Below are 26,242 nucleotides of genomic sequence, written 5' to 3'. Positions count from 1 at the left end.
GCTGCAGCACCTTTAGCAATTCAAGTAGGTGTCAGGATGTGTTTCTGCATGGTTGCTGGTTTCCAGGCAGGCGAAGCTTGCGGAATTCTGGAAAATTAGCAGGCTGTTTGAGTGGAGGGATCTACACAGTGAAAACGCACCTGCTGCTAGCTTCAGAGAAGAAGTTGACCTTTCTTTTGCTCCCCTGAAAGTGATGAATAGGATAATTTCACACATCAGTTAAATACCTTAAACTGCAGTCCTCTTGTTTTCTGTGACTTATCCTGTTAGGAATTCCCATCCTCAGCCTCGTGCTCTTCCCCAGCTAGTCACGCATGGGCTGTACTCTGTGGGAGTGCTCTGAAATAGGCAGGTGCTAGTGAAGCTGCCACCTCTTCCTTGGTCAAAGAGGATTACTGCCCAGGAGAGCTGTTCCAGGAATCCCACGTGCTGGTTCAATACAGGTTGCGCTGCAGCCAGTTTTTGCTTGAATCTGTCTCTGCATGTGGTTCATTGCATGCACGGAAAGCTAAATATTTATGAACTAGGGTGTTAAAAATGATTATTTTCCTACCTAGGCAGCTGCTGGGAATGCCAGACTTGACCTTATTCTGACAACAGTGTTGCCTAGCTAATCATGGGAGCCAGGGATGGGGCTTGCTGTGCTGATCAGCACACATTGGAAGAGAGAATGAGCTACTGACAAGGATGCAACTGGAATCTGGCTGAGCATTGCATTGCACAGGATACCATGCACTGCTTCTTCCTTCCCAAGCAGGACAATGAATTCCTGTCCTTGACATAGCGTCACCTTGCTCTCCGTGATTCCCCATATATTTCCTTGAAACAGTTCGAATGGTTTAAGAATGGCAAGTTTAAACAAAGGGAGGAAAATTGTCATAGGGAATTCAAATCTTCTGTAAACTAACCTGGGTTTCTATGATGGCTCTTAATGGTCTTGAATGAACAGTATATCTGAGAAATAATCTTTAAAGAGTAACTTATTTTATGGAGAAAGTGAGCCTTGGCAGCATGAAAATCAGATATTCACCTAGTTATGTGCCCTATGGCTTTGCTTTCCAGAAGGTCTACTCCACAATACTTTTAGATGAGAGGGATTGCAAGCAGTAACGTCTTAACCAAAAATTAATTCAGTGCTGTTGCAGACGAGTGTGCTGCTGTTGGGCCTTCCCATGTGGCAGGATTTGAAAGAGCAGTGCATTTGGCCACCACTGGTACGTTCTTCAGTATTGGGGATGGCTTAAGTGAAAAGACAGTAAACAAATGTTATTTATGCCTTTGTGGACATCCATACCATGCTTGCAACTGATTTCTTTGTCTTGCCTTCTTGTTGCTGAGATTTACTTTTATGGCTGAGTTGAAGAACTTGTGTTCTAATCCTTCCTCCTCCTCCTCTTCCTCTTCAACCCCTGATTTTGAATATTCCAGACGGGGCATTACCCAGATGTCTAAGTCATTTTGTGCTGACCCGTGCTTTGTCAGTTTACTTTTCAAATGTTGGTTAAGCCAGTGCAGTAAGTACTGTTTCGTAGGTATAATTTTGTCATTAATTCCTAGAGATTGATCCTAGGTTCTTCAGGGGGCTGTACCTGAGCTGCGTAGCTCCATGAAGAGGGAGAGGCTGTGCTACTGAACCCGTTGGCACTTGGTACTTAGCAGGCTCCGCGCTAAGTCCTTATTCAGCTCTCAGCAAAGCGTGCGAGTCTGTGCCCTTCATCTTCCTCAAGCTCATTAATGACATGAGCTGGACAGAGGCGTGAAGGAAAAGTCCACCTTGGAACAGATTCCTGCTGGGAAAGCCTGTCTCAGAGCAGCTCTGCATTTAACAAAGCTAATGGAAATTTCCAGTGAGGGCTTAAAGAGCTTAGAGCCATAAGAAGGAGGAGGAAAAAAAAAAAAAAAGAGCTTGACTTAGTGGACTTCACTGTCCATGGCTGACACAGTGTGGAGAATTGCAATTTTTCACTCCGAAGCCCTTGGCAGTATATGTCCTCCTTATTGCATCCCCAGCCAAGTGGCAACATGCTCCATGCTCCACAGAGCTTCTACCTTATGCCCTGGAAAATGTAAAGGGCTTCCAGCATTCCAAACCTAGAGCTTGATGGAGCAAAAGTTAAATGCTTCCATTACCTGAAAAATATTCGTTTCTCCAGTGTAAGCTCTGCTTCTGTGAAATGAATAGTCAGGCCTTGATTTGCAAATCTCCTGGGAAACGTGCTGCAAAAGGCTTGCTAATTTACAAAAAAATCAAGTGATATTTTGCAAAGGGTGTTAAAAAAACCTTTAGATTTTCTGCCAAGAGAGATTGCACTGTTTTAAATAGGTGTGGTTAAGCCAGTGCAAATCTTTAAGCTTAATTGAAAATCTGTTCTAAACGAAGGTACTTGTGGTTGTCATATATTATGTACTTGTATTAGTTTAAAGTACAAATATCTGAGCAAATTACTAAAGCAAGCATGGTCCTAAAACCGACACTTAACCCATACAATAGTGGCATTTCTTTGATGAAATCTCTGCTAATCAGGAAAAGAAATGGTGGTCTTTGTATAAATGATACTGCTCAGCTAACTCCCTCTAATAGGTTCAGACATTTGTTTTCTCCTCTGTACCTTGATGCAGTTTGAAGCCCCCATAGCATAGTCTCAGTCATCCAAAGGCTGGAAGGCTTAATCAGGAGCAAGCTGAATATCTGCCTTATGGCTGTGGGTGCCAGGTCAGAGGTGTATGTACTTGCAAGAAAGAAGAAAGATCATGCTGAGGGCTTTATCGCTCAAAGTCATTTACAAGAAGTGGACTTGGGAGAGGGCAGGTTGTTTGGTTGGCCCTGGTGGAGGAAGGGTCTGCTGAAGGTCAGCAGTGAAGATGCTTGCTGCTGCAGTGGGGAGTGCCCACTGTGTGTTCTCAGCCAGTTTTCTGGCCCTGCAGGTAGACATACGTACTCAGTCTACACTAAAAAGCCAGGTGAGAGTGGTAGTGAAGACGCTGAACTCCCATCGCAACTAGGTCTAGTGACCTTGGCTTAAGCATCCCCAGAATCAGCAAAGAGAGCAGTGGCATTGGCTGCCACAGGTCTTCCTCCTGGGAAAGGAAAGCAAAATCCTCGATTCTCTGGCAGTAAATGAATAGCAAGTAGGTCCGTGGCAGTGAAACATAGCTGATAAATGGCAGCATTTAAAACCTGTGTGCAAAGTCATGTATTCAATGGAATGGATATTGATTTTGCTGTCCAGGGAAAGGTGTGAATTGACAGCAAAGAGTTGGAATGGAGTTTCCTATACGACAACCTGACTGTACAGCAACGTGCCTCCCCAGAACGGGTGGGAGAAGGGAAGAAGTATTTAACCTTGCATTGTTTGTCAGCCTGGTACCATGATGCTTTTGTAAAAGTGAGATGAATCAGACTCAAAATGTGTATGTGTGCATGCACATGCAGGATCTGAGCTTTCTGTGCAGTATGTACCCATGGTGTTTGTGGGAAGGGGAGAACTCAGTATTGCCAGCTCGTGATTTAGCTTAGGGAAAGCTTTGCAGTCTTCTGGGTTTTAGAGGTGGGAGCTGACAAAACCATATAGAGCACATGGACGCTCAGTGAGGAATGTGAGTTGTGTTTGCGGCTGTGAGGACTGTGTCTATACTTCGGAAAGCATGAAGTGTGGAGGGTACGGGGGAAGAGCATGGGGTCACTTCACCTCTGTTGAATAACAGCTGCAGATGCCAAGGAAACCAGGCTTTTTCTGGAAAATTTGACTACCAGGTCAGAAAGTCTCCCTTGCCGAGGGATTGTGTTGCTTTGCAGACAGCAAAGTGTGACAGATCTCAGTGAACTGGGCAGAGGATGAACAGCCAGAGAGGGACTGGTAAGTGTGCAGCGGCAGGTTACCATCTGTCAGTGAACTCCAAACTCATTGAAAATTTGTATCTCCCTGGCAGCTGCTTTCATGCAGCACAGGGTTAGCACAGAAAAAAAAAAAAAAAAGTAATTATTGCTTCCTGTAGACTCTGTGCGTGGTTCTGTTGACCTAATTTTCTCCAGCTTGGTCCTGACCTGGGGTGCTGTTACCCCATCAGCCTTGCCCGAGGCCTCCAGCAGACTCAGCTCTACCATTGCCTCTTCTAAGCTGGGGTTCTTGATGCAGCTCTGAGACATGTCATTACAGGGACAATGTGTGCCTTCATATATATGTACATACACTGTTTGTTTGTGCCTGTGCCATAACCTACCAACTACTTGTCCTGGATCCTTCCTTTAGATTCTGGGTGTGTCCTTTGTTCATGCCCTGAGAGGTGATGCTAGTCCAGCTTTTTAATGCCATCCGTTCTGCCTATGCAGGACTTCTTTTTTAACCTCCTTAGGTGACCACTGCACAGCACGGCCATCTTTCTACCTGTTTTCTGTAGCTAGCACCAGTGGGGGACAAATCTGCAGTCCAGCAGCCAGTACACAGCATTGCTTAGAAATCCTCAGGCCAGCTCACAGGGAGCTGGTATACCAGCACGGCATGGCAAAACCCCTTGTGGAAATTCCCCGTGAGGCCAGCCCCATGTTAATTTAGCCCCCACAGGGCTTTTGGAGGTGGGTCGCAGCAGTAGGTGGGAAATCTCTCACACTGTACAACATGTGCCTGTTTCTTGGTTTAGAGTGTCCCTCTGCTTGTTTCACTGTGTAACTTGCTGACGGGGCTTCCTAGTGCCCTAGGTAGCCCCCTGCTTCCTGTCTTCATTTAGCTTATCGGGATCCACGAGCCTCAGGTGCTCCCTGCTTCTCAAGTGTGTATCGAGCTGCTGGCCTGTCTGTGCGCGTATTTCTGTCATCTGAGACCATTTTCCTTACAGCATAACCAGTGACTGTAGGGCGGGAGGCCTGTTCCTGAGCTGATCAGCCAGGCAAACAGTGAGGGCACTTTATGAAGGTCCCCCACACACCTTGCTGGCTGCACTCCTGCAGCGTGGGTCCTGGGGTCCTGGGAGCTACTCTTACTGCCATGGCTCGTCTGCACAAAGGATCCTTCCCAAGCAAGGTCCTGTTGCTGCATTTTGGATTCTGTGGAGGGAGTGGCCTTACAAAGCCTTGTGGATGACTCTTAGGCTTATATTTATGTCCCTTCTGTTATCCCAGACTTCAGATAACTACAGTCGTGTCCATGCTCTGGCATTTTGTGGGAGCAGGGCTTCTAGGCTGACGAGGCCAAATCCCACAGTGAATCACTTTGATCCTGTAAGAGAAGATGGGGGCTCTTACGTGACTAGAAGGGCTCCATCGTGTATGGCATAGAGTAAGTTGGATTCGCTGTCTTCCAGTTGAAGAGCTACTGGGCCTCAGAAGTTGTGGGAGGTGTACTTAGAGCATCACGGTTATGACAGCTTAGTGTCTTCAGCAGTGGAGAGGTGATTCACGATATGTTGTTGACCTTCCCTGTTTGTGTGAGGTGATTAGCCAGCCCTGGATTTACACAGCTTTTTAGGAAATGCATTGTGAAAGTTTGCCAAAGCATTGATGTTTTGCTAAACTTAGTAGCATTAGCTGTAAAATTGAAGCTTTGGACTTCTCCGGTACAGACACAGTTGATCCAGCACAAACTCTTTTGTGAAAATTTACAAAAATATCCTCTGCATCTGCCCTTGTTCTGCAGTGACTGTCAGTGGGAAGGCTGTGTAGAGATTTATTTATAGGTAGAAAGAGCGAGAACCTTTCGCAAAGAAACTAAATGTAGAATACAGAGCAGTATTTTACTTAGCATTACCTAGCGCAGGAAATGCTGGCAGGCACCGCAAAGAGAATTGGTCTTCCCATTCCAATTCTTTGTTTAGTCACTTGGAGGTACGGTAACCTGATTTTATACACACAGTTGTATGTCTTCATTTCCTGAAAATCTCTCCATTCGTGGTGCCTTGCTTCAGTGCTAATATTGAATTGAAATGAATGGGAATGGGATATTCCAGAGCTATCTGGGTAGTGCAGTACTCCATGTTCCCAAGTGATGATGCGCCCTTGTAATGAAGACATGAACTGAGCTAGATCTGCAGTCTCTGTGGGTCAGGAATCAGCACTGTCCTCAATGTTATGGGGGTGTAATGCATGCTGGATGGAATAGTGTCCTGCTGTACTGATGTATCTTTTCTTCTTTGTTGTTTCAAGGGCCTTAAACTCTGGAGTTGAGTACCACTGGGACCAGCAGAACGAGAATGTCTTCGCTGTGCATTCCAGCAGCAGGAGCACTGAGCGGCCTGGGTGAGTCTCCTGAGCGTGGGTTAGAGTAGGCTGACCCTTTCTGCTGTCTTCATTACATATGACAGCACCACTTCTTTCCCCTTTTTTTTCTTTTGTACTGCTTTGTTGGGCCATCTGAAATGCTGCTAGCAGCATTCAGTGCCCCAGGATGCTGCCAGTGATAGCGAAGTACATGTCATCCATGGCCTTAGCAGCATCCTTGAGAAAGCTGTGGAAGGAACATGTGGGGCTTGAAGCATCAAAGATACTCTGCAAAGTAAATGGTGCCTTTGAGGATAAACTGAAGAATGTGATGGTTTGCAGAAGTGAATGCAAATCCAACAGGTTGCCCTTGTGACTGATTTTCATCTTTTTGGTGTGTAGTCATGGGACAGTTGTTTCTCGGGACTAAACTCTGAAAATAAAGCTAAATCCCTTGAGAACCCTGCTGGCTGTTTCATCCAGTCTGCCCAGTGATGCACCCATTAGTTATCCTAAAGATGAGAGAAATAAGCAGCACCATGCTTATTTCCCCAGTCAAGAGTACTTCTCCTTAGGCCAACTGTTCTTGACAAAAGGGTGGCAGTCCTGTTTCTGAACTATGAGCTCCAAGATCCCAAGGAAGTTATGAGCCTGTGCCTGTTCTGTCCTACAGCCCTGGCCTGACTGAGGGTGAATTAACAAGCAGAGATTCTTTCTCTGCCACATGAGTGGATATTGCCATTACTTGCCTTTTTTGACAACGCATATCAGTCTTGTAAGCTGCTCCGAACAGCTTGAAGGGTGAGAGCTCCATCCCCTCTTTAGGGGACTAAGGTATCAGTGGCAGAAACACTGCTCGAGAATGAACTATCTCCCTGTGAGAGGGCAAGATAAAGTGTGGTAGGTTTCAAAACCTTATGATAGAATGTAGATTGTGATGAGGCAGTCTTTCCTAGAAACTCCTTACCATTCCCAGCACTTATAGCCAGAGGTCAGTTTTGGAAAGAGCATCCAAGCATTGCCAATATTCAGTTTTTGTAGTTGAATACACTTCAACTGTTTGTCTCTGAGAAGAAGCTAATGAGCCTTGAGGCGGTTCCTGTTATTTACTTTGGAGAACAGAGAATTTCTCGTCTGACTGGAACGAGCAGAAATGCCTGCCAGAGTGCATTCATGTGTGATGCTGACAAACTAGGAGGTCCAAAGGAGGGAAGGGATACAGGCTGTGTCCTCGGGAGCTGAAACTGTCCTGCTGACGTGCAGAGGGAAGCTGTGTGTGTGTTTATGGTCCTGCGCTGCATTTGTGTTGTCGACTTAACTCAGTGACCCCAAGAGCAAGTTGTTCTACAGCCTGTGATACTGCAGGGATATCTATCTATGCCTGTCAGACACACTGCTTCTGTGGAAGGGTGAGTGGACTGAAAGCTTAAAACAGGAGACCAGCCAGCTGAAGCCAGAGGGAAGTCTGTATGTAAGTGCAGGTGGTGATTTCCTCCTGTCCCTTTCTGCTCAGTGGTTGGCAGGTGTGTGGTTGGAGTGGAGGCTCAGATGGATGCTTCCATCTTGCTGGGGCATATTGCCTCCAATGCTCCCGGTCTTATTTGTTTTTCTCTCTTTTCAGAACCAGCAGAGCCACATGGAGGACAGACAGGGACATGGGCCTGATGAATGCCATAGGCCTGCAACCCCGAAATCCCCCCACCTCTGTGACTTCGCAGGGTACCCAGACCTTGGCGCCTCAGCTGCAGAATGCGGAGACTCAGACAGAGAGGGAGGTACAGGAGCAGGAATCCGCCTCTGCAGGGACTGGGGAAGGTAGGAGCTCAATCAGTCACTTATTTGACAGAGTTTACTTGGTGGGTGAGGAGTTTTCACATAGGTTCCACATCATGTGGTCCATTTGGACACTTACATCTCTTCAACAATGATTTGTCCAGCCTAATTTATGTGTAGCCAGACCAAGATGATCAGTTCAATGAATCTCCATCCATACGAATAGAAAGGATGTCTTTTTCATGTGCTTTTACAGGGCAAAATGAACTTCTCTCCAGATCATTGCATCTTTGTAAAGTCAGTTGTACTGGCATCACTCCTTACAAATCTCCTGAAATGTAACCATTAGTAAGGCTGCAGACTGCTAATAATCATCCTTTCTGCCTCTGTTAGAGCTTGGCTTGGTCTTTCAACCTCTGCACCTAAAACCCATGTAGGTTTCACAAACTCAGCCTCTGGATACAAAATAAAATACTGTAAATTACTTCTTACAAAGCAGGTACGAGTATTCTGTTTACTATGATTGACGAAGACTGATGAGTGTCCAGCTCAGCTGTTCAAAAACATCTCTAATGTTTTCCAGTCTCAGAAAATTTATTAGCATGTAAAGAGCTGTAAGAAGCTGATGTGCAATTCCTTTATGGTAACAAATCACCAATTTTTTGAAAGCATGGTGATCTTGTCCAGGCTTCCTGTCTCTATTACTGTACCACGGTGCTTTGGTGCACTGGATGCTGGGCTAGGAATGCACTGGGCACTTTATATATGGGAAAGGCAGAGAAAATCAGAGATGCAATTTTGAAAGTGTTGCTTCATGATGAACTCATCAGGCTTTGGAAAGCAGCCCCACGACTTACCTCTTCGTGCCTGTATGCTTGAGCTCTGTCATTCTGGGAGATCCCTGTCAGCCTGCAACTCTTCCACAATTGCTGCTGTGCAGCATCCAGCATGTGGGATAAGGCTTTGTGTTTCTCTGATCTTGGCTCTTGTGTTCAAAGTTAAACGACAAATTCCTGACCTGTGGGGTTTCCCATCTGCTTATCTCAGCAGGACTGGGATTAACCTCTCTAGAAAGTTAATGCAGTTGAGGGCGTGTGAATTCGGCTGGAACATAGGATGTCTGGACAAGTGTCGATCTTGTGGGAACTGTTTCTTCCACTGGATGTAGTATGCAGACCGAGAACAGGGGTACATAGGGTATGCAGCAGCTGTGGGACCTTCCTGCATCAATGCAGCGATGGCTGATGCTGCAGCCTCTCTCTGCTCTATTAAATCAGAGGACTTCTCCAGTGGCTTCCTCCCACAGCTGCTGTTCTGCAGTCATCTGAAAGTTTCACGTCCTCATTCTCTTTAATTAGCCTTTCAATTTGCAGATCTAGAACGTGGCTTGTAACTATACCTGTTAGTGAGATGAGGAAAGGTTGTTCTTAACTAGTGCCTTGGGCAAGTTATGCACAGTGGGGCAAAACACAGAGCACGTGAAAGAAAAGGGGTGTAGATAGCAAGCAAATGATGGAGACTTCCTGTTGTCTGTCTCTTGCTTAGAAGAAGGTTGTCAGGTTCCATAACTGGTGAGGTCTCTGGCTCAGACTTACCATATATCCTTCCACAAGTGGCTTCACATGCAAAATGGGCTGTCACTCCCCTGTCTACGATATGGATTCTCAGAACAAAGGAGGCTTTTTCCAGGACAGGCGCATGCACTGGAGATGATTCATGCGTTTTGGTTGATCAATTATTTCGCTATTTACATTCTCAGTGGAAATTCCTGTGCCAAAACAGGGAGAGTTAATGCAGTTGAGGACGTGTGAAGAGATTAACTATGAGGAGAGTTTAGGATCCAAATACAACTGCAATTATTGACAGAGGAATAGCATGAGGACCTGTTGTGAAATGGAAAGACAAGTTTGGATGGACTGGCTTGTTCAGCTACTCTGTCTACCACCTCAGGGATGTGTGACATCAGTGGTATGGTTCATCCAAGGGTCCTATTGTTTCACACTAGTACAGCTTGAGCCCTATTGAGCTTGCTGTGGCGTTACGTTTACCTTTATTCCAGCATCATAATCTCTTAATACGCATGTAGTGCATTTAAACAGGTTAGATTAGATGCTGCTTTTGTGATGGTTAATTTGCCCACTGTATCTGCCATAACTCTTTGCCCTGTTGAAGGTAAACAGAGTTTCGCTAATAGCAGGATCTAGATGCCAGGAATATTCAAAGAAAAGAAGTGTGCTACCACTAACTTGGTGTGTGACCTGGGGCAAACTATTAATCATCTATCAGATGGGAATAAATCTTCCCATACAGTGCACCAGGGGCTGTGAAGATTAATTAGTGTTTTGTATGGGGCTTTGAAGATGTAAATCACTATGTAAGGGCTTAGCAGTATTATCAGCAGCAAAATGGATAAATCAGATGTGATTCTGAGTGATGTAAAGGAAAGTGCTTTGGTTATCACTTCATCATGAAGAAAGGAAAAAAAAATCCCTGAATGTTGTCCTAAAAAATAAAAACAAGGACTGGTGCTACCCCCCAAGAGTGGGCTTATGTCCTGCGTCCTGTCAGCTCTACTTTTGTGGGGAGTTCTGGATCAGGGCATTTCTTGCAGATATGTGCTTACTGTACAGGAAAAAAAAAAGGCAGAATTGCATCAGAAATCTAATTAAGCTCTGTGCTGGTATAAATAGTTTCCTTTTCTCATGCAAAGCTCTGCGGGGACTTTGCTGTTCTGATTATCTTTCTACCTCCTTTGGAGGAATGAGTATATGATGACTTTATTAGAAGTGAATCCCTCTAATGTCTGTATCGTTTTGTTTTACAGCAGTTGATAGCTGCCTTGTGAGCTCTGCTCACCAGCCACACATGAACCAAGCAAAGTTAGATTTGTGTGGAAAGCTGAGAGGTACTAAGAAATTCCTAAACCAATGTTTCAGTTGTCTCCTACTTTCTTTTAAGCTGACAGACACAGTGGAAATCGTGATGGAGTTGTAACTTTGAGGCACTCTTAATTAGAAACAATCTGTTGGGCATTATACTACATTTTCCCTCGCAAATGGACAGTCATGATGGGGAAGGATGTGTATTCAACTGGCAAATTAAATCTCACTCGAAACCAGCAAGATTCTTTATGAGTGTTAATGACCTCTCTTTAACCTTTAGAAATAGTAACTCCCAGCCCAGATTGTGTCATGCTGTGGCTGACACTTGCTCAGACTGCTGAGGCGTGTGGAGTGTGCTGCAAGCAGCAGCAGCAGCTGGCAGGGGATGGAGTTATGGAAAGAAAAGGTGCGGCAGGCCGAGGTGAAGGGGTCTTTGCACATGCTTGCCCGTTTGTGTGCCCGCGCTGTCCTTGGCTCTTGACAGTGTATTGATAGAGCTTCAAGATAATCCATTTTTTTTTTTAAAGAAAAGAGGAAAGAGGTATTTCCAAAACTAGTAAAAATACCTGAGTGACCATCATCTTCGTTCCCATCATCTGCATTATTTTTGGGGCTTAAAATTCGGATAGCTAGTTAAATGCTCGTTGTGCAAGTAGGCACCAGTTACATAGCCATCAGTGGATTGCTACTTTGCCTGTCTTTGAGGAATCAACACATTGACTGTTGCCATATAAAGTTTTTTTAAAAACCTACTTGAATAGGTTAAATTCCCTGGCCAGTACACACTTCTGTCCTGTCCAGCTGCTTTCAGAGGCTGCTGCTGGTGCTTTTGGTAGGAAAAAGCGTTGTGGGATTCATTCTGTTCAAATAGTAGTGAAAAGAGACCACATGCAGGTGAAACTTTCGTGGTACAAACAGAGCATCCTGAGGATGCCTAAACAGCATTTATGAGCAGAGTCAGTGTGCCTAGATGCAATGCAATATGCTTGATCTGAGACATCAGGAACACGTGCTGTGGCCTGAATGGGCAGGAATCCTGTGACCCCAGCAGTCTCACGTGTTTCACAAAGAAACATGCTGGTTTGAATTAGCTGCACTCATTCCTGCAATGCTCTTGTCAGATGTAATGTGACTTTTTGGGAATTAGTGTGGGAACCATACAAATGGGATCCAGGACACCACGGATCTATTTCCAGATCTGCTTCTCATTCTCCAGGCAGAAACGTGGGTAGATTCCTTAACCTTTCATCTGTCTGTCCATCTGTAAAACGTCACGTGTCCTATAGAACTGCAAATCTGTAAAATGTTTTACAAGCCCTATAGAGCTCTGAAGTTCGGTTTCTCTTTAAAACCCTCTGAAAAGTGCTCACTAAAAAATAGCGTCGGGTACTGTGCAAGCCTTCGCACTGCTAAGTACTTCAAGTACCTCGCTCTCTTGGGATTAAATTATAGAGCAATTTTTAAACTCTAATTAGAAAAATAAGTTTCACTCTACAAATCACCAAGGTGAGATGCTGTTAAGAAATTGGTTACAAGTCGAAGCAGTTGTGCCTTTTCTATGTAGATGAGCTACCTCAGAAGGGGAGCGTGAATGTGCTTCTGAGCTAGGTTGGGGAGGAAAGTAACTGGTAGTATTTCTTGCACTAAGAGAGATGTGATTATTTGTAGCTGGTTAGGCAGAGCTGTGACCCTCCCTTTCCTCTCCTTCTGCAAGGAGTGAATTAATTTAAAAGTGCTGATATTTTTATCTTTGAGCATCTGAATTAGTGGGTCAGCTCACACCTCAGAGCTGTTGTTCCATGTACTCTGAAGACTTAGACGTCTCTGCAGTTCTAACACTAATTTTGTAGCTTTGTTTGCAAGCATAGCTACTAACTACTGCTTGTTTTAGAAAGAGGAAGGCTGAGAATAGGAAAAGTTTGAAGAGTGATACCAGCTGCAGATGAGCCTGATCTCACCCTTGCCTCTATGGGCTTTGCTCTATCAGGTGTGTGTTCTCCGTGTCCACAGGTAACTTAGAACTTATGTCCTGTTGCCTGTAAGTGTGGCAGAGTTCACTTTGTTTAAGAATGGAAATGTTCCTTATGCACTGCTCCTTCTGTCTTATGCCCAGCTCCATTGAAAGGTTGGTGGCTGTTTTGCCCTTGTAGTCTTCCGTACCCAAGTCCTGTTTTGCTGGAGTGGTGTGGTAGAGGGCTTCTAAAGACAGATGCGTTAGCTAGAGAGTATCCTAGTTATCATTTCGGTAATTGTTGGAGCCAGTCACCTAGAGTGACAGAAATCCACTGGTCTGTGGGATAAGTTTTGGTATGTGTTTGTGAGATTTATGGGGTTCTGGAACTCTGGAGAGGTTACTTTGGGAAGAGTATAAAATGGTTGTAGGAGCAGCCCAGTAGACATAATAGTAATACTTGTGTGATGGGAGGGAACAACGTGTGATGAGTTTCTGTGCTGTCAGGCACAGAATTTGAGTATCCTTGGCCAGAACTTGGAGACTTTTGAGATCACTGCCCTGTGATGGATTCTGACGTAGGGACAGCTGGGGCGGAGGACAAATTGCCAGGTCTTATGGTACTTCACACACAGTCTGTTTCTGGAACTGGTTAGCTCAGTTGTCTGGACATTGTCTTTAGTACTCTGCATTATTTTTCTATTTTCCTGGCCCAAGAAGGTAGGCTTAGAAGAAAGTGAGTTGAGGATGAAGGATTTTACAGGGCTTGAAAGAAGAGAATGTAGTTCTGAGCATAAAATGAGAGAAGAGGAATTGCCTTTTCTGAGTGGAGAATGAGAGATGCTGTCACATGGATTATTCATCCCACACAAGCTCAGGTTATGCTTAAAACCCTTGGAGTCTGGAGAGAGAGGAAAAAAAAAAAAAGTATCACCAGCACAGGTTTTTCTCTGTCCTGGTTTTGTTCAGCTGGTGGAGCAGAGAATGGAGTTTGGCCACTGCAGCAAGTTGGAATTTCTGGCGACCTCAGGTGTGGGTTTTACAGCACTGCTGCTGTTTTGGGTAAGTGCCCACGTACGTAGCCTGAACCTCCACTAAATGGAAGTTAGCTTCCATTTCACTCGCGCTGAGGGCTAGTGTGGTCTGCATTGGCAGCATGGAGAAGAACATGTGTGGGAGGCTTCAGACAGTGGAAATGGTCTGTGCAGGAATCTGTGCTGTAGCTCAGCTCAAGGCAAATCATTCAGGAAGCTGTGCTCCGAACCAGTCAGCCAAAATTGGAACCTGAGGGGCGGGGGGAAAGGGAGGACAGCTCCCCAGCCCCCAGAGCAGAGGTGCTTTTGTGGCTGCTTGAATGGTGAGGCTCACTCCTGACCTTTGGTCTGTCTTGCTGGCGTTTCCAATACTGCTGTCTCTCTGTCCCCATAACCTGAAGGCTTGGGACTTGCTGATTCCTCCTGTGGCATCAGCCCTTGCCTGGTTTCTGAGCAGGCAGCCACCTCGACTGGCAAGTCCGCCACAACACATGGTAATTAAGGGGAAGGGAGCAGCAGGGGGTGCTGCGGTGTGTGCTGTCTGCATGGGCTCCCCTCGTGAAGCACATGTTTGTGATGTTAAGGAACATTGTCCAGGGACCCTTGCTGATTCACAGCTCCAGTTCTGTATGGGCCAGTTTAGAGCAAGCGATCTGTCAAGAGCACAGTACCTGCTGGTCCAGGGTTTGCGTAGATAGGGCAGGCTGGCAAGCCTCTAAACCAGGTTGCACGTCTTGGCTCTCTCAAGCTTCCTGTCTGGCCTGGCCAGATGGTTGTTAACAAAGTGCTTACAACTATGCCCTCAGAAGGAAACGACGACTGAATTCAAAACCACGCTTCTTAAACCTTCCACTTACTCCTGCTCATGATTAATGCTCCAATATCCTCTGGCATTCATGTTTTTCACGCTCAAGTTTCCAGTCCTATAATAGTCTCCTCTGTTCTCAGTCTTGTTCGTGCTGGTCAGCCTGGTTCCTAGCTCATGCACCAACCACGTCCTGGACAGGATTTCTCTGCTAGTTTTTGGCCAGGCTCTGCCCAGAAGGTCGTTCTTGCACGATCCGCTGGGCTCTGCTCCAAATTCTCATGTGGTTACTGGTGTCTGTGGTCTTGCTAATGCTCTAAATCAAGGAGCTGTGTCACTGCTGTACGTATGGTTGATACAGCAGGCTTACTACATTCCTAGCAGAAAGGGACTTAGTCTGCTTGTGAGAATTAAGCTTGTTCTTGATATCCGCGGTATTTCTACAGCAGGGCAGTATGTCAGCAGACTTGCTTGACGATGAGATTAGCCTTACACTGGTGGAAGAAGCCAGTGGTATTTTGGTGCACTGAGCTGAAGAAGAAAGGGAATAAGCTGTTAGTGACTGGCTGCATGCATGTTAACAGCTTTAACTATGTTCATTATTTAAAAAACAAAACAAAACAAAAACAAAAACAAAACAAAAAAAAACAACGGTAGCAGCATGGTGTAGACTGTGTTGAATACCCCAGATCCCATGTTGGAGACACAATCTCCATCCCAAGTCCCAAACTCTTTGTCTTCCTAGTCAAAGTGGCATTTTCTTTTTATTGTGTTTTAACTCCTGCCTCCATCTAGCCTTGTTGACATTTGTGTTGATTTCCTTGGTGCCAGGAGAGCTCATGGTTTTCTCCTCCTCTAATCAGCACTGTGATAGCTTCATGGAGCTGGGAGTGAGATTTATCTCTTTAATAAGAATAGTCAGGATCCCACTGTGGAATGGTTCTGGCAGTTTATGATTACAGATTGTTTTCCCCAGACAGTCTGGTTAAAGTCTGTAGCAAAAGGAGGATGCTGGGAAACAGAACTGGGCTGGATGTTCCTGCCACAGGGATTTAATTTCCTACATGGGCTATCTTTCTGAGAAATTTTCTTCTTCAAAGGCAATCTTTAGCAACTAAGGCATCTGACAATGGTTCCCTCAGAGCTCAGTACAGCCTGACCATGAAGGAACTCTCAGAGGCAGAGTAGGCAAAGACCCCAGATCTTTGTTCATTGTGTTCCTCAGAAGATACCAGTGGAGGAGAGCAGAAGACTAAACGCTTGATCTTTCCTCAGTCACAGGTGATGTGGAAGCACAGACTGTGTTCTGTAGCTGCTGTCTGCACTTGGCCAGCTGCCCATGTCCTCCCTCATACTGGGGAGAGTGCCTTCATGTTGCTTGCCTGGGGTGCTCTCAGATGGGTGAGACACATTACCACCCATTTGAGAACCATGGTGAAATGTTTGGTTTACTGCAACGCAAACAGAGCTTTCTTTTCTTCCTGCTCTGTGGAAGTGGCAGGACTGTCCTCATGGCTGTGAGAGCACCACCTCTGCCTCCTCTTTGGCTGACCCACGTGGCTAGGTAGAAGCCTCCTCTTCGAGGCCTGGGCAAACAAGTCTGTGAGGGATACCTGTGGGAGTGGCCAAGATTTTCGTGACAGAGCGTGCTGAATTTGTTTGGCACTTCAGTGAACGTTACTGAAATAAAGCATTGGGCTCCCTCTGGAGCAAATCTTGTCTTCTGTCCCAGCACGGCTGCGCGGTGATTCAGCAACCCAGCGTGTTTGTCTTTGTCTTGTAGTTTGCCGCGTGCACCAACGTTGCTTCTGCTCTCTCTTGCAGGTGAAGGTCCAGAGTATGGGGCCAGTGGGGAGGATGCCCTGAGCAGGATCCAAAGGCTGATGGCAGAAGGTGGCATGACCGCTGTGGTGCAGCGGGAGCAGAGCACCACCATGGCGTCCATGGGTGGCTTCGGCAACAACATCATCGTCAGTCACCGCATCCACCGCAGCTCTCAGACGGGTGCGGAGTCCACAGGGGCTGAGGGCACAGCAGCAGCACAGCAGTCCACCTCGCAGCAGCTGGCAGCTGAGCTGGAGGGACGCATCCTTTCAGAGTCTATGCAGCTGTCAGAGCACGGCCTGAGCCCGCGGACAGCCCCTGGCGGGAGTGAAGGACAAGGCGCCGGTGACCTGGACCTGCCAGAGCAGGCCCAGTCCTCCATGGACACTGAGGGACCAATTGAGTACAGTGACCTAACTAATAATAACCATCTTCCTGACAGTACCAACTTCTATAGTAATGACAGCACCAGTGGGGAGTCGCGGAACAGGTAGAGATGAGTTGTGTGTTGGTGCTACCCTTGTACTGCTCAGCAGAGACCTGTACCTCACAGCTGGCCAGAAGCTGGAAGAGTAGGGACTTGTGGCTCTGACAGGATGTTGGTGGTTCAGGGGGTTTCTATATCCTGGGTGAGTGGCAAGGGATAAGAACTTCAAGAAAGCCATGGGCAAGAAAGCATACTACCTTAACTTCCAACATTCCCGCTGCTGAATAGTTTAACAGGATTATAAAAAAAAAAACATGCCGGCTGCAGCCCATGCAGATTTTGAAGTCCTGTGGGATCCCCTGAGCTCAGCCCTAATCCTGCAATTTGGTCAGTGTCATCCTTTGTAAAGCTTCTTTCCTTTTCTTTCCTTTCCTGTCTTTTCCTCTTTCCTGCCCTTCTATGCCCAGGGGCTGATCAGTAGAGTGAAGAAAAGGAAACGGGCCTGCAGCATCCTTCTGGAGACTGGAGGTCCTCCTGGGCAAACCTGGGTGTGATGCTCCAGCCCTGTTGCTGGAGTGGAGGAGTCTTCCAGGCCACAGTCCTGCTCCGTGGCTCAGCACTGCTACCCCTCAGAGCATGGTGTTCTGGGACCCTTCCTGCCTGCGTTGTGGTCTTTTCTGGGAGGAGCTGGGCTTCGTCAAAACCTGCATGGCTCAGGAACTGCTCGCAAGAGGGGATCCTTCCTTTTTAGAATTAGTTTAGTACTTGGCAGGAACCTAAGCAGAGCTGCTATATGAATGGGTAGAGGGACAGGGGCTACTGCTCTCTAGTCGGGATGCAGTTCACACAAGGATATCCTAAGCTGTGCCAACATAAACGTGAATGAGCCATCCCAGTGGTTTCATGGTGCCAGGACTGAGTTGCACCTCCTTGGCAGGGGGCAGGAAATGTCTTTCAGCTCCAGGCCAGGGTGTGAGGTATGGGTCTGTGATGTAAGGTGTTGCATGTGAAATCTTGACCTTGTACATGTAGTTTCTAGTGGAGAAATCAAGGCTCTGATATTTTGTTTTTAGTCTCAAATGTGATTTTCCTTTTCGTTTGTAACTCTCCATCCCTAGTAGGTTTGTGGAGGAAGGACGGGGAGAGCGTGAGTGCTAACGAGGGAAACACCAAAGATCAATGTCATTAAAATATGACAAACCCTTGCTTGACCTGCTGTCTTCATTTGTGTGATGGATGTCTGTGTGATCGGCCTCGGGGTAGCTACATCCAGCTCAGAAGCTTGAGGTAGCTTACAAATGTCAAATGATGATCATCCCCTTCCCAGGAGGACAACAGGCTCAGCCTTTGAGTTGGAGGCTCACAATGGGAAAACAGAGGAGCAGTTGAGAGTCTTGATTGCAAATTGCCTTTTAACCAGTATGGAGATGAGCAGGCACTCCTGCGTTTCCCATCATTCAAGTATTGCAGCAGGGAGAGAGGGGAGAGTATTTCTCCCATCCTGCTCAGAAAGGAATGTAAAGATGCAGCACTGTCTGTCTTGCTGACCTCTTAAAGCAGAAAGGAGATGCGATGTCTGGCTGTCCTGGATAAAGGAATGCATGCCCCAGTGCCTGTTACCACTTTCTGTGCTGAGGGATGCTTCCCCTGCCATCTGAGCACCTGCCAGCAGCTGCTGCGCTCCTGCCCTGCTTCTGTAGACTCTGTACTGCAAAGACATTACGATAAATAAGGCTGTCATTAGGCAGCACTCAGGCTCCCAGTCAGAAGAGTCTGTTAGAGAACATTAAGCAAATCTTCTCTTAAATCACAGCCTGGAAATGAACCTTAAATCAAATCAGCTGCTGCCAGGCCTCATTGCAGAGTGTTAATGAGGCTCTAAAACCTGCCCTGAGCCAACCACATCCCTGATCTGACAAGAGAGCAGCCTGAAAAACGGGATTCCCTTGTGCAGTGAGCAAGGTTTCATGCGTCCCTGTATTGCCTCAGTGTAGGTTGGCCTGAGGATGTGCTGACACGGGGAGCCAGAGGAACTGTCTCAGCTGAAGCCCTGTGCAGACAGGGTGGTGCAGGTCTAGGCGGAACTGTTTACTGCTCTGCTTGAAAACAAAGAAAAACAGAGCCTGGAAAAAACTGCTGCTGCTTCAGCTCATCCTGGCATCTCCTGTTCCCACTCCCGGCATGATTCCTGGAAGAGTCTTTAGGCCCGTTCTCAGTAGATGCGCTGCAGAGCGCTTACAGATGTCCATTTCCACAGCCAGAGCCAAGCTACCTACAGAAAAATTTCCATCGCGGTTGGGGAATGGTCTTCGGGGAGGCCTTGCTCTAGTGCTGGCAGACTCTCAAAGGCCTGGTGTGCACCGGGGCTGGGCATGCTGGCCAAGCTGCTGTGCCACAGCTCCACCAGGGCCTGCAGCCTGCTCGGCTGAGAGCTTCCACTTGGTCAAGACCTGTCCCTGTTGAGATGGTGGCAGAGCTGCAGTGAACTCCAGTGGGAGCACGAGACAACTGCAGCCACTGCTTGGTGTCAGCCTGGGGACATCACTGAGGCTCCTGAGCAGCTTTTGGTTTGAGGCTTGCAGGGAAGGCTCTTCTGGATGAGAGAGAAGGCTGGTGGAGGCCTCAGAGCAGGAGGCTTTGATGCTTCTCCTAAACCTGCTTTGTAGCTTTGGGCCAGGGACTGATGACAGCTGTGGCCTGACTTCAACAAGCTCTGAGCAGGAGTGGGTGTGGGTGGGCTCGCTCTTCAGAGGCTGCCTTGGATGTGCTTGGTAGATGTCCTGCTGGGGGTACAAAACCAGCGGGTGTTCTCAGAGGTGGTGGGCTTTCACACAGAGAACACATTTTATTTTTTGAGTTCAGCCCTAAAACGTGCCAAGCTCAGCTCCTTTGCCTTGCCTCAGGCTGCCACATTTTAGCCCAAGAGGCTTTTTGGTGGTTGGTTTGGGCAGGGCTGGGCTGACCTCCACATGTGGGCCTACAAACACCCTTGAGCTGACATGGTGGGCACAGAGCCCTGTGTGGGACGGGCCTGGGGGGCTGCCCACCTCCAGGGCGAGTGCAGCAGCAGCACAGGGGCTCCTTCCCAAAAAACACAGCTTATCTGTTCGCTGCGATGTGATAACACAGCACGGAGGCAAATGCCCTGCCAGGAGCGAGGTGGAAATTCAACACGAGCTGCCTGAGGAAGCCAGAGCCACGCACGTTTGCTGGCCCAATTTAGGAAGCAAAATGAGAGCTTTGCTGCTTAGGAGCAGGAAATAATCTTAAAAACCAAAAGCTTTTGTCAGCCTTAGCTTGTCAGGAGCCTTTAAATGTGCTAACAAAATCCTGGGAGAAATGCGGTGCGGAGAATTTTATTTAGCTTTCAAAAGGCTTTTGATAAAGCCCCTCGCAAGAGGCTACTAAAGAAACTGAGTCACCTCAGGGTGAGAGGTAAAGTCCTGGAAATGGAAACTGCTCAAAGTGGGAATTCAAGTCAAACGTAAGAGCTAGATCTGGGTGTGGAAAGAGGTTACTGGTGGGTTGGCCAGGTTTGGGAGGAGCCAGGGTTCTCCAAATGCCCTGATGAGCTGAGAGGAGGGGGACAGCTGAGGACACGAGATTACTTAGGTCAGGTGGGAAGAGAGAAGGTGCCAGAAGCCTGAGCCAGTGGGAGGAAGTAATGGTTGGAACTGCCTGCAGTAGATGCATGCTCCAGCACCCCAAGCTTGCCACCTAAGCAGCTCGTGGCAAGGAGAGACCCTTGGGTCTGAACATGGGGTTGCCAAAGCCCTGCAGGCAGTGCAGTGAAACGGTGAGGCACGTTTGTCCTGTAAATCCTGCTTTTTCTGTCCTCTCTCCTTTGCTGGCCTCCTGCTCTGTCTCCAGCATATCCACTGATGTCCCACCTTCACAGAATCACAGAATTTCTAGGTTGGAAGAGACCTCAAGATCATCGAGTCCAACCTCTGACCTAACGCTAACAGCCCTCCACTAAACCATATCCCTAAGCTCTACATCTAAACGTCTTTTGAAGACTTCCAGGGATGGTGACTCCACCACTTCCCTGGGCAGCCTGTTCCAATGCCTCACAACCCTTTCAGTAAAGAAGTTCTTCCTAACATCTAACCTAAAACTCCCCTGGCTCAACTTAAGCCCATTCCCCCTCGTCCTGTCACCAGGCACGTGGGAGAACAGACCAACCCCCACCTCGCTACAGCCTCCTTTAAGGTATCTGTAGAGAGCAATAAGGTCGCCCCTGAGCCTCCTCTTCTCCAGGCTGAACAAGCCCAGCTCCCTCAGCTGCTCCTCGTAGGACTTGTTCTCCAGGCCCCTCACCAGCTTCGTCGCCCTTCTCTGGACCCGCTCAAGCACCTCCATGTCCTTCTTGTAGCGAGGGGCCCAAAACTGAACACAGTACTTGAGGTGCGGCCTCACCAGAGCTGAGTACAGGGGGACGATCACCTCCCTAGCCCTGCTGGTCACACTGTTCCTGATACAAGCCAGGATGCCGTTGGCCTTCTTGGCCACCTGAGCACACTGCTGGCTCATATTCAGCCGACTATCCACCATCACTCCCAGGTCCTTCTCTGCCTGGCAGCTCTCCAACCATTCCTCTCCCAGCCTGTAGCTCTGCTTGGGGTTATTGCGCCCCAGGTGCAGGACCCGGCACTTGGCCTTGTTGAACTTCATGCAGTTGACCTCAGCCCATCGGTGCAGCCTATCCAGACCTTGCAGCAACCAGCGCCAGCCTCGGGGCCACCTCGGGGTGACCCTACAGACACATGGTGTGGGGACCCCAGCTCCGCAGGACAGCCAGAAAGGGAGCAAGAGGGCAGGGGCCAGGGCACAGCTAAGCGCACAGAGACTTCTTCCTTGGTGTCACCAGTGTCAGTGGCTGTTTTTGTCCCTTTTCACACATGTCAAGGGATGTGGTTGCTCATCACAGCTTGTCTCATCCACATAGGCCTGTGACAGGGCTGTGGGTGTCCCCTGGGGCCTTTTCCAAAGCCAAGGAGTGGACTTGTGCTGCTGCCAGCCTTTCCCAGGCCAAGGCCTGGGATTGTTCTCTCCCCCTGCTGCTGGGGCCAAGGACGAGCAGTTCACCAGGGAGTAGCTGGTCCCAATCTGTCAGAGAAGTCATTCACCAACAGGAAAAGGCAAATTAATTAAAGCGTGCAGCATGTGAGCCATCCGCCTCTAATTGGGATCTTGGCGTGCAGCACACAAATGTCACACTGCTGCCAGCCCTGGGCGGTGCTCAGTACGTGTCGGGGACGGCCTCTTGTTTCCAGCTGACACCCTCAGCCCATCCCCAGCCCGTTAACTGTGGTGCCCCTTCCTCCTCTGGGCTGACATGGTTTTTTTTGGAGCCTCTGAGGTTTTCTCCTCTTTCTGTCCTTGCTCCAGCTTGGCTGGTGGAGATGGACACCGAAGCCCCTGCCCTTCTGAAGCTCAGGAGGCACCCGAGTCCCTCTGGCTCTCTGTGCTTGCCCACCGAGCTCCTGCCTCCATCCAGCTTTACAGAGGCTGGGGTAAATAGCAGGCAGCATGCGAGCTTGTGCAAAACCTTGGGGTTTTACGGAGCTTGGGGGTTACTTCTTTCTACACCTTAGGCTCGGGCACTGCTCGCACCCACGTGGTGCCATGGATCCAGCACTGCTATGGCAGCAGGAAAGCAGGAGCCCAAAACTGGTTACAGTGGGTGCTCTGCTGTGAGTAAACTGGGGAAAGGGAGAAAGCACCTGGTGTCACGGCCTTTCCTGGGGTTTAGTGCTGGAACCCTGACACCATCGTAGCTCAGAGTGCCCTCCCTCCGCTCCCAGCCCAATAACCCAGTAACTCCCTGATAGCATCAGGGGCTGACTCTGGCCGCGGGTTGACTCCAGCCTCTCCTGCAGAGCAGGGCCCTGCCACCACATCGCAGGGCACCTGTAATTGGCAATTATTTATTTTTGAGGCACTTCAGCCCCAGACAGGCTCAGGAAAGGCTCGTGTGGATTAATGAAGATGGGCTGGCAGCTGGCAGGGAGGCTGGCGTTAAGGCATGTAAATGCTAAAGCAGCACAGGGCTGCCGCTGGTCTGCCTGCCCGCTGCAAAAGTTCCCGTGGAACTAATCACCTACATCAGCCCGAGCCCTAATTAAAGCAATCATTTAGGGAGGAAGCGAGGCTGGTCCTGCTGCACTGCTGTGAGGCTCCGAGCTCAGCCCCAGGCCAGCAAATTTTGGGCTGCGGGGGTGATGAGCAGGACCCTCGGGGCAGAGGGATGCAGGCAGGGGGCTTGGGCAGCTCTTGGGGTGCTGTGACCTGGGAGAAGCCCCCAAGATGGCTTTGCCCCAGAGGTGCTGATGAAGGATAAAGCCGGTATTGTTTTTGTGATGAGATTTCAGCTTTGGTTGACAAAGGTAGCTGCGTCGGCATAATACGCTTAGGCTCCTGTAAGGTATTTGACGTGATACGGCGTGACAGCCTGATCAGAAATTAGCCCCGTGCGGCACTCGGTGGGTTTAATGCAGCTAAGTGCGTGGCTGTGTGTTTGGGGATGCTGAATGTAGGTCGTGGCAGCGAGATGGGGCTGGGGGCAGTGTGGCTGTGGTCCTGATGTGACAGGAGGACGAGCATCACCTGAGGGTGCTCACTGCCTCAGGGCTACTCAGGGAAATGAAGCTTGGGGAACACCCTGTGTAACGCCCCAGTGGCACGCTAAAGGGACACAAAAGGGCCTCGGCATGGTGTCCCCGCTCCCCCTTGGGATTTCTGTGGCTTCTTTCTGCGGGGCCAGCAGCACAGGGCACCTCTGGCCCCAGGGGCTTCTCCCTGCTTTCCTTGCCCTGTCCCAGCCCCTGCCTGCTGGCTCTCGCCTCCCACCAGGGGACTTTCTCCAGCACCCTCCTCCTGCTTGTTTTTTCACCCCCTCTGGACAGTTATTTATCTTATGCTCATCAGCTCGAATGGGTTTTTCTTCCTAGGAGCTCTGCCTCCCACGCAGCTAATGGGCTTGACGGGAACGGGACAGGCTGGAGATGACACTCGCCGGGGCTTGGATCCTGCCCAGCCACCCCGAGAGGACGCCTGGGGCCGCACAGCTTCACAGGAGGAGAGCAGAGCCCAGCTCGTGTCCTGCACACGCCACAGCAGGGGGGAGTTTGGGCTGCCCCTCTGGTCCTGGACAGGCCAGGGGAGCAGCCCAACCTCATCCCATGTCGCAGGCATGGGGCTGTGTGCCAGCACGGGGCTGCTTCTCTGCCCTGCAGCACCGACCCTCTGAGCAGTCCCTCTGCAAGTGGTTTTGCAGCAGCGGTGTGCTTTTTTCCCCTCTCTGGAGAGATTTGAGACTCTTGTTGGGAGGTATAATAAACCAGAGAATAAATTAGCTCTCCCCTAGGGAAGGCCTTTCTACCTGGTTCCTTTTAATGGGGCTGATAACGTATTATCCAGTTTCTGCCTACACAGCCTTCCCTTCCCTTTCAGGAGGGAAATTTTCCTGGTGTTGGTTTTGCTCTCCCCCGCTGGGGCAATGCTCAAAGCACTTCACGTTCCAGCTCCCTCCCCGCTTGCTTTTCCCCTTCTCCCAGGGCTGGGGGGGGGCTCTCATGAGCCTGGGGGGCTGCAGCCTTGCTTGGGGGTGAGGGGACATGTCCCAGGCAAGGTCTTGGTGCAGGAGAATTGCTGGCATGGGCAGGGCAGGAGCTGTTCTGGCTGCTGCTGCAGGGAGGATGAGGAAGAGGAGGAAGGCTGCACGTGTGTATTTGCACGCGTGAGCTGGAAGGACAGACGGAGCGCTGCGGGGGGCTGGGGACGCCTGGCTGGGCCGGGGGCCTCCTGCCTTTCTCCTCCTCTTCTGCGCTCTGCTCCGAGGAGCCTTATTCAAACAAATGGTGCAATTACAGGGAATTAAGGGGAGGTGAGGGATTGATGCCAAAACAGAGCCTTCTAATTTCCAACTTCACCGCGTCCTCTGGGTTTCTCTGCATGCCCTCTCCCCCTCTCTCAAGATTTCTCTTCCTCCCAGGAAAATCTTTGGAGGGTTGGGGAACGATGGATGGAGACCAGTCCGGCTGGAGCTGCCCTGGCGGTGGCAGCCCTGCAGCTGGGTCCCCGTGTAGGGGTTGGGGTCCTGTGTGCCTGCCCCTCCCTGGGGTCCCACAGCCCCCCTAGGGCTGCAGGCAGCTCCTGCCCCCCGTCCCCTGCTCCCCAGCACCCCCTGCTCGCCTCCCCGGCAGGCACCGCGCTGAGATTATCGTAATGATCCCCGACAAGGCACTATCAGGAATTATGCTGATAAATCTAAACAGACAGCTTATAAAAAAAATAAAAATAAACAAACCACAAGCCCGGGCCCGTAATTTAATACAAGGTTATTAGCCTGGCTGGCAGGGAACAGAGCTCTCTCCTGCTGCAGCCTTGAGTCTCCTCTGCCCCCGGCTCTGCCTGGAGCCTTTGGCCAGGTCCCTGCAACACGGGGGGACCCCAGACCTGCTGGTCCTCGGGTGCTGGGAAGTTTAGGGGAAGGTTTGAAGTGTTTGGGGAGGGGAAGAGCGGCAGAATCAGGATGTGTGGAGGGTGTGGGGACGTGGCCAGAAATAAAAGTGAGAGGTGCAAGGGGGGAGATTGAAGGGGGGTGGCTGCTGGCGAGCAGGGGTGAGGAGTTGTGTGTCAGCACATCCCCCAGGTGTGAGTCCTGCATGTGTCCTTGTGGGCACGTTCACAGCCCTGAGATGGGGACGAGGGAGCAGTGGCCTGGTCCCCAGCTGCGGAGGGGCCGGGCTGCAGAAGAGGATGCTATGGGGGGCTTCCCCCAGGAGCAGCACAGGCTGGTTTTGGGGGACTTTCATCCATTAAATCCACGCTGAACGTGATGGCAATGAAGCAGCAGTGCCCAGAGGCACACGTTAACAGAAGCATAGCGCTGACCTTCTCGTCAGCCGAGCCATCGCCAGATGTTTTTTCCTTGCTCTGGTTTCTGCACGGTTGCTGCTCTCCCCTTGGTTTTGTTCCCTGCGAGCAGGACCGTGGATGGCGTTAATATTAATGGGGCTCAGGGCCAGGCAAACAGCACAAATCCTGCCCAAACGCGGGGGCTGAGCTGGGCTGCCTGGGGTGAGACGCATGGAGCACTCCGCGCCCCTGCAGCGCTGGCGATTGCTCCGAATTGAGGGGAGCCCGGCTTTTTAATAGGGACGTTTAAAGCCGTGGGCATGTAAAAGCACACTTCTATTAGGCTGTGTGCGTGGCACAGGCTGGGCTCTGTCACACTGCCCAAACCTGAGCTGTGGCTCAGGACCTGCCCGGGCTCCCAGCCGCTGCGCAGGGCATTGCCGCAGCCTGGGGAGCGGCAGCGTGGTGATACAATACAAGGGGAAGCAGCTCCA

General features: G+C 49.4%; 1 protein-coding gene across 2 annotated transcripts in view; it reads left to right on the top strand.

The window, feature by feature from the left end:
• AMBRA1 (autophagy and beclin 1 regulator 1) overlaps window positions 1-18,091 on the top strand; it is a 128,001-nt gene extending 109,910 nt beyond the window's left edge. For both annotated transcript variants that reach the window (XM_084287471.1, XM_084287472.1), the window contains exons 16-18: window positions 6,137-6,229; window positions 7,812-8,005; window positions 16,460-18,091. In XM_084287471.1, coding sequence (XP_084143597.1) covers window positions 6,137-6,229; window positions 7,812-8,005; window positions 16,460-16,953 — 781 coding nt within the window. In that variant the 3' untranslated portion in view covers window positions 16,954-18,091. The remainder of the gene's footprint in view (window positions 1-6,136; window positions 6,230-7,811; window positions 8,006-16,459) is intronic.
• The last annotated feature ends 8,151 nt before the right edge of the window (window positions 18,092-26,242 follow it).

Source organism: Netta rufina (genome assembly GCF_964035555.1).
Source record: "Netta rufina genome assembly, chromosome: 5".
Lineage (NCBI taxonomy): Eukaryota > Metazoa > Chordata > Aves > Anseriformes > Anatidae > Netta > Netta rufina.
The sequence above is the reverse complement of the archived record's forward strand: the minus strand, read 5'-3'. Positions and strand labels throughout refer to the sequence as shown.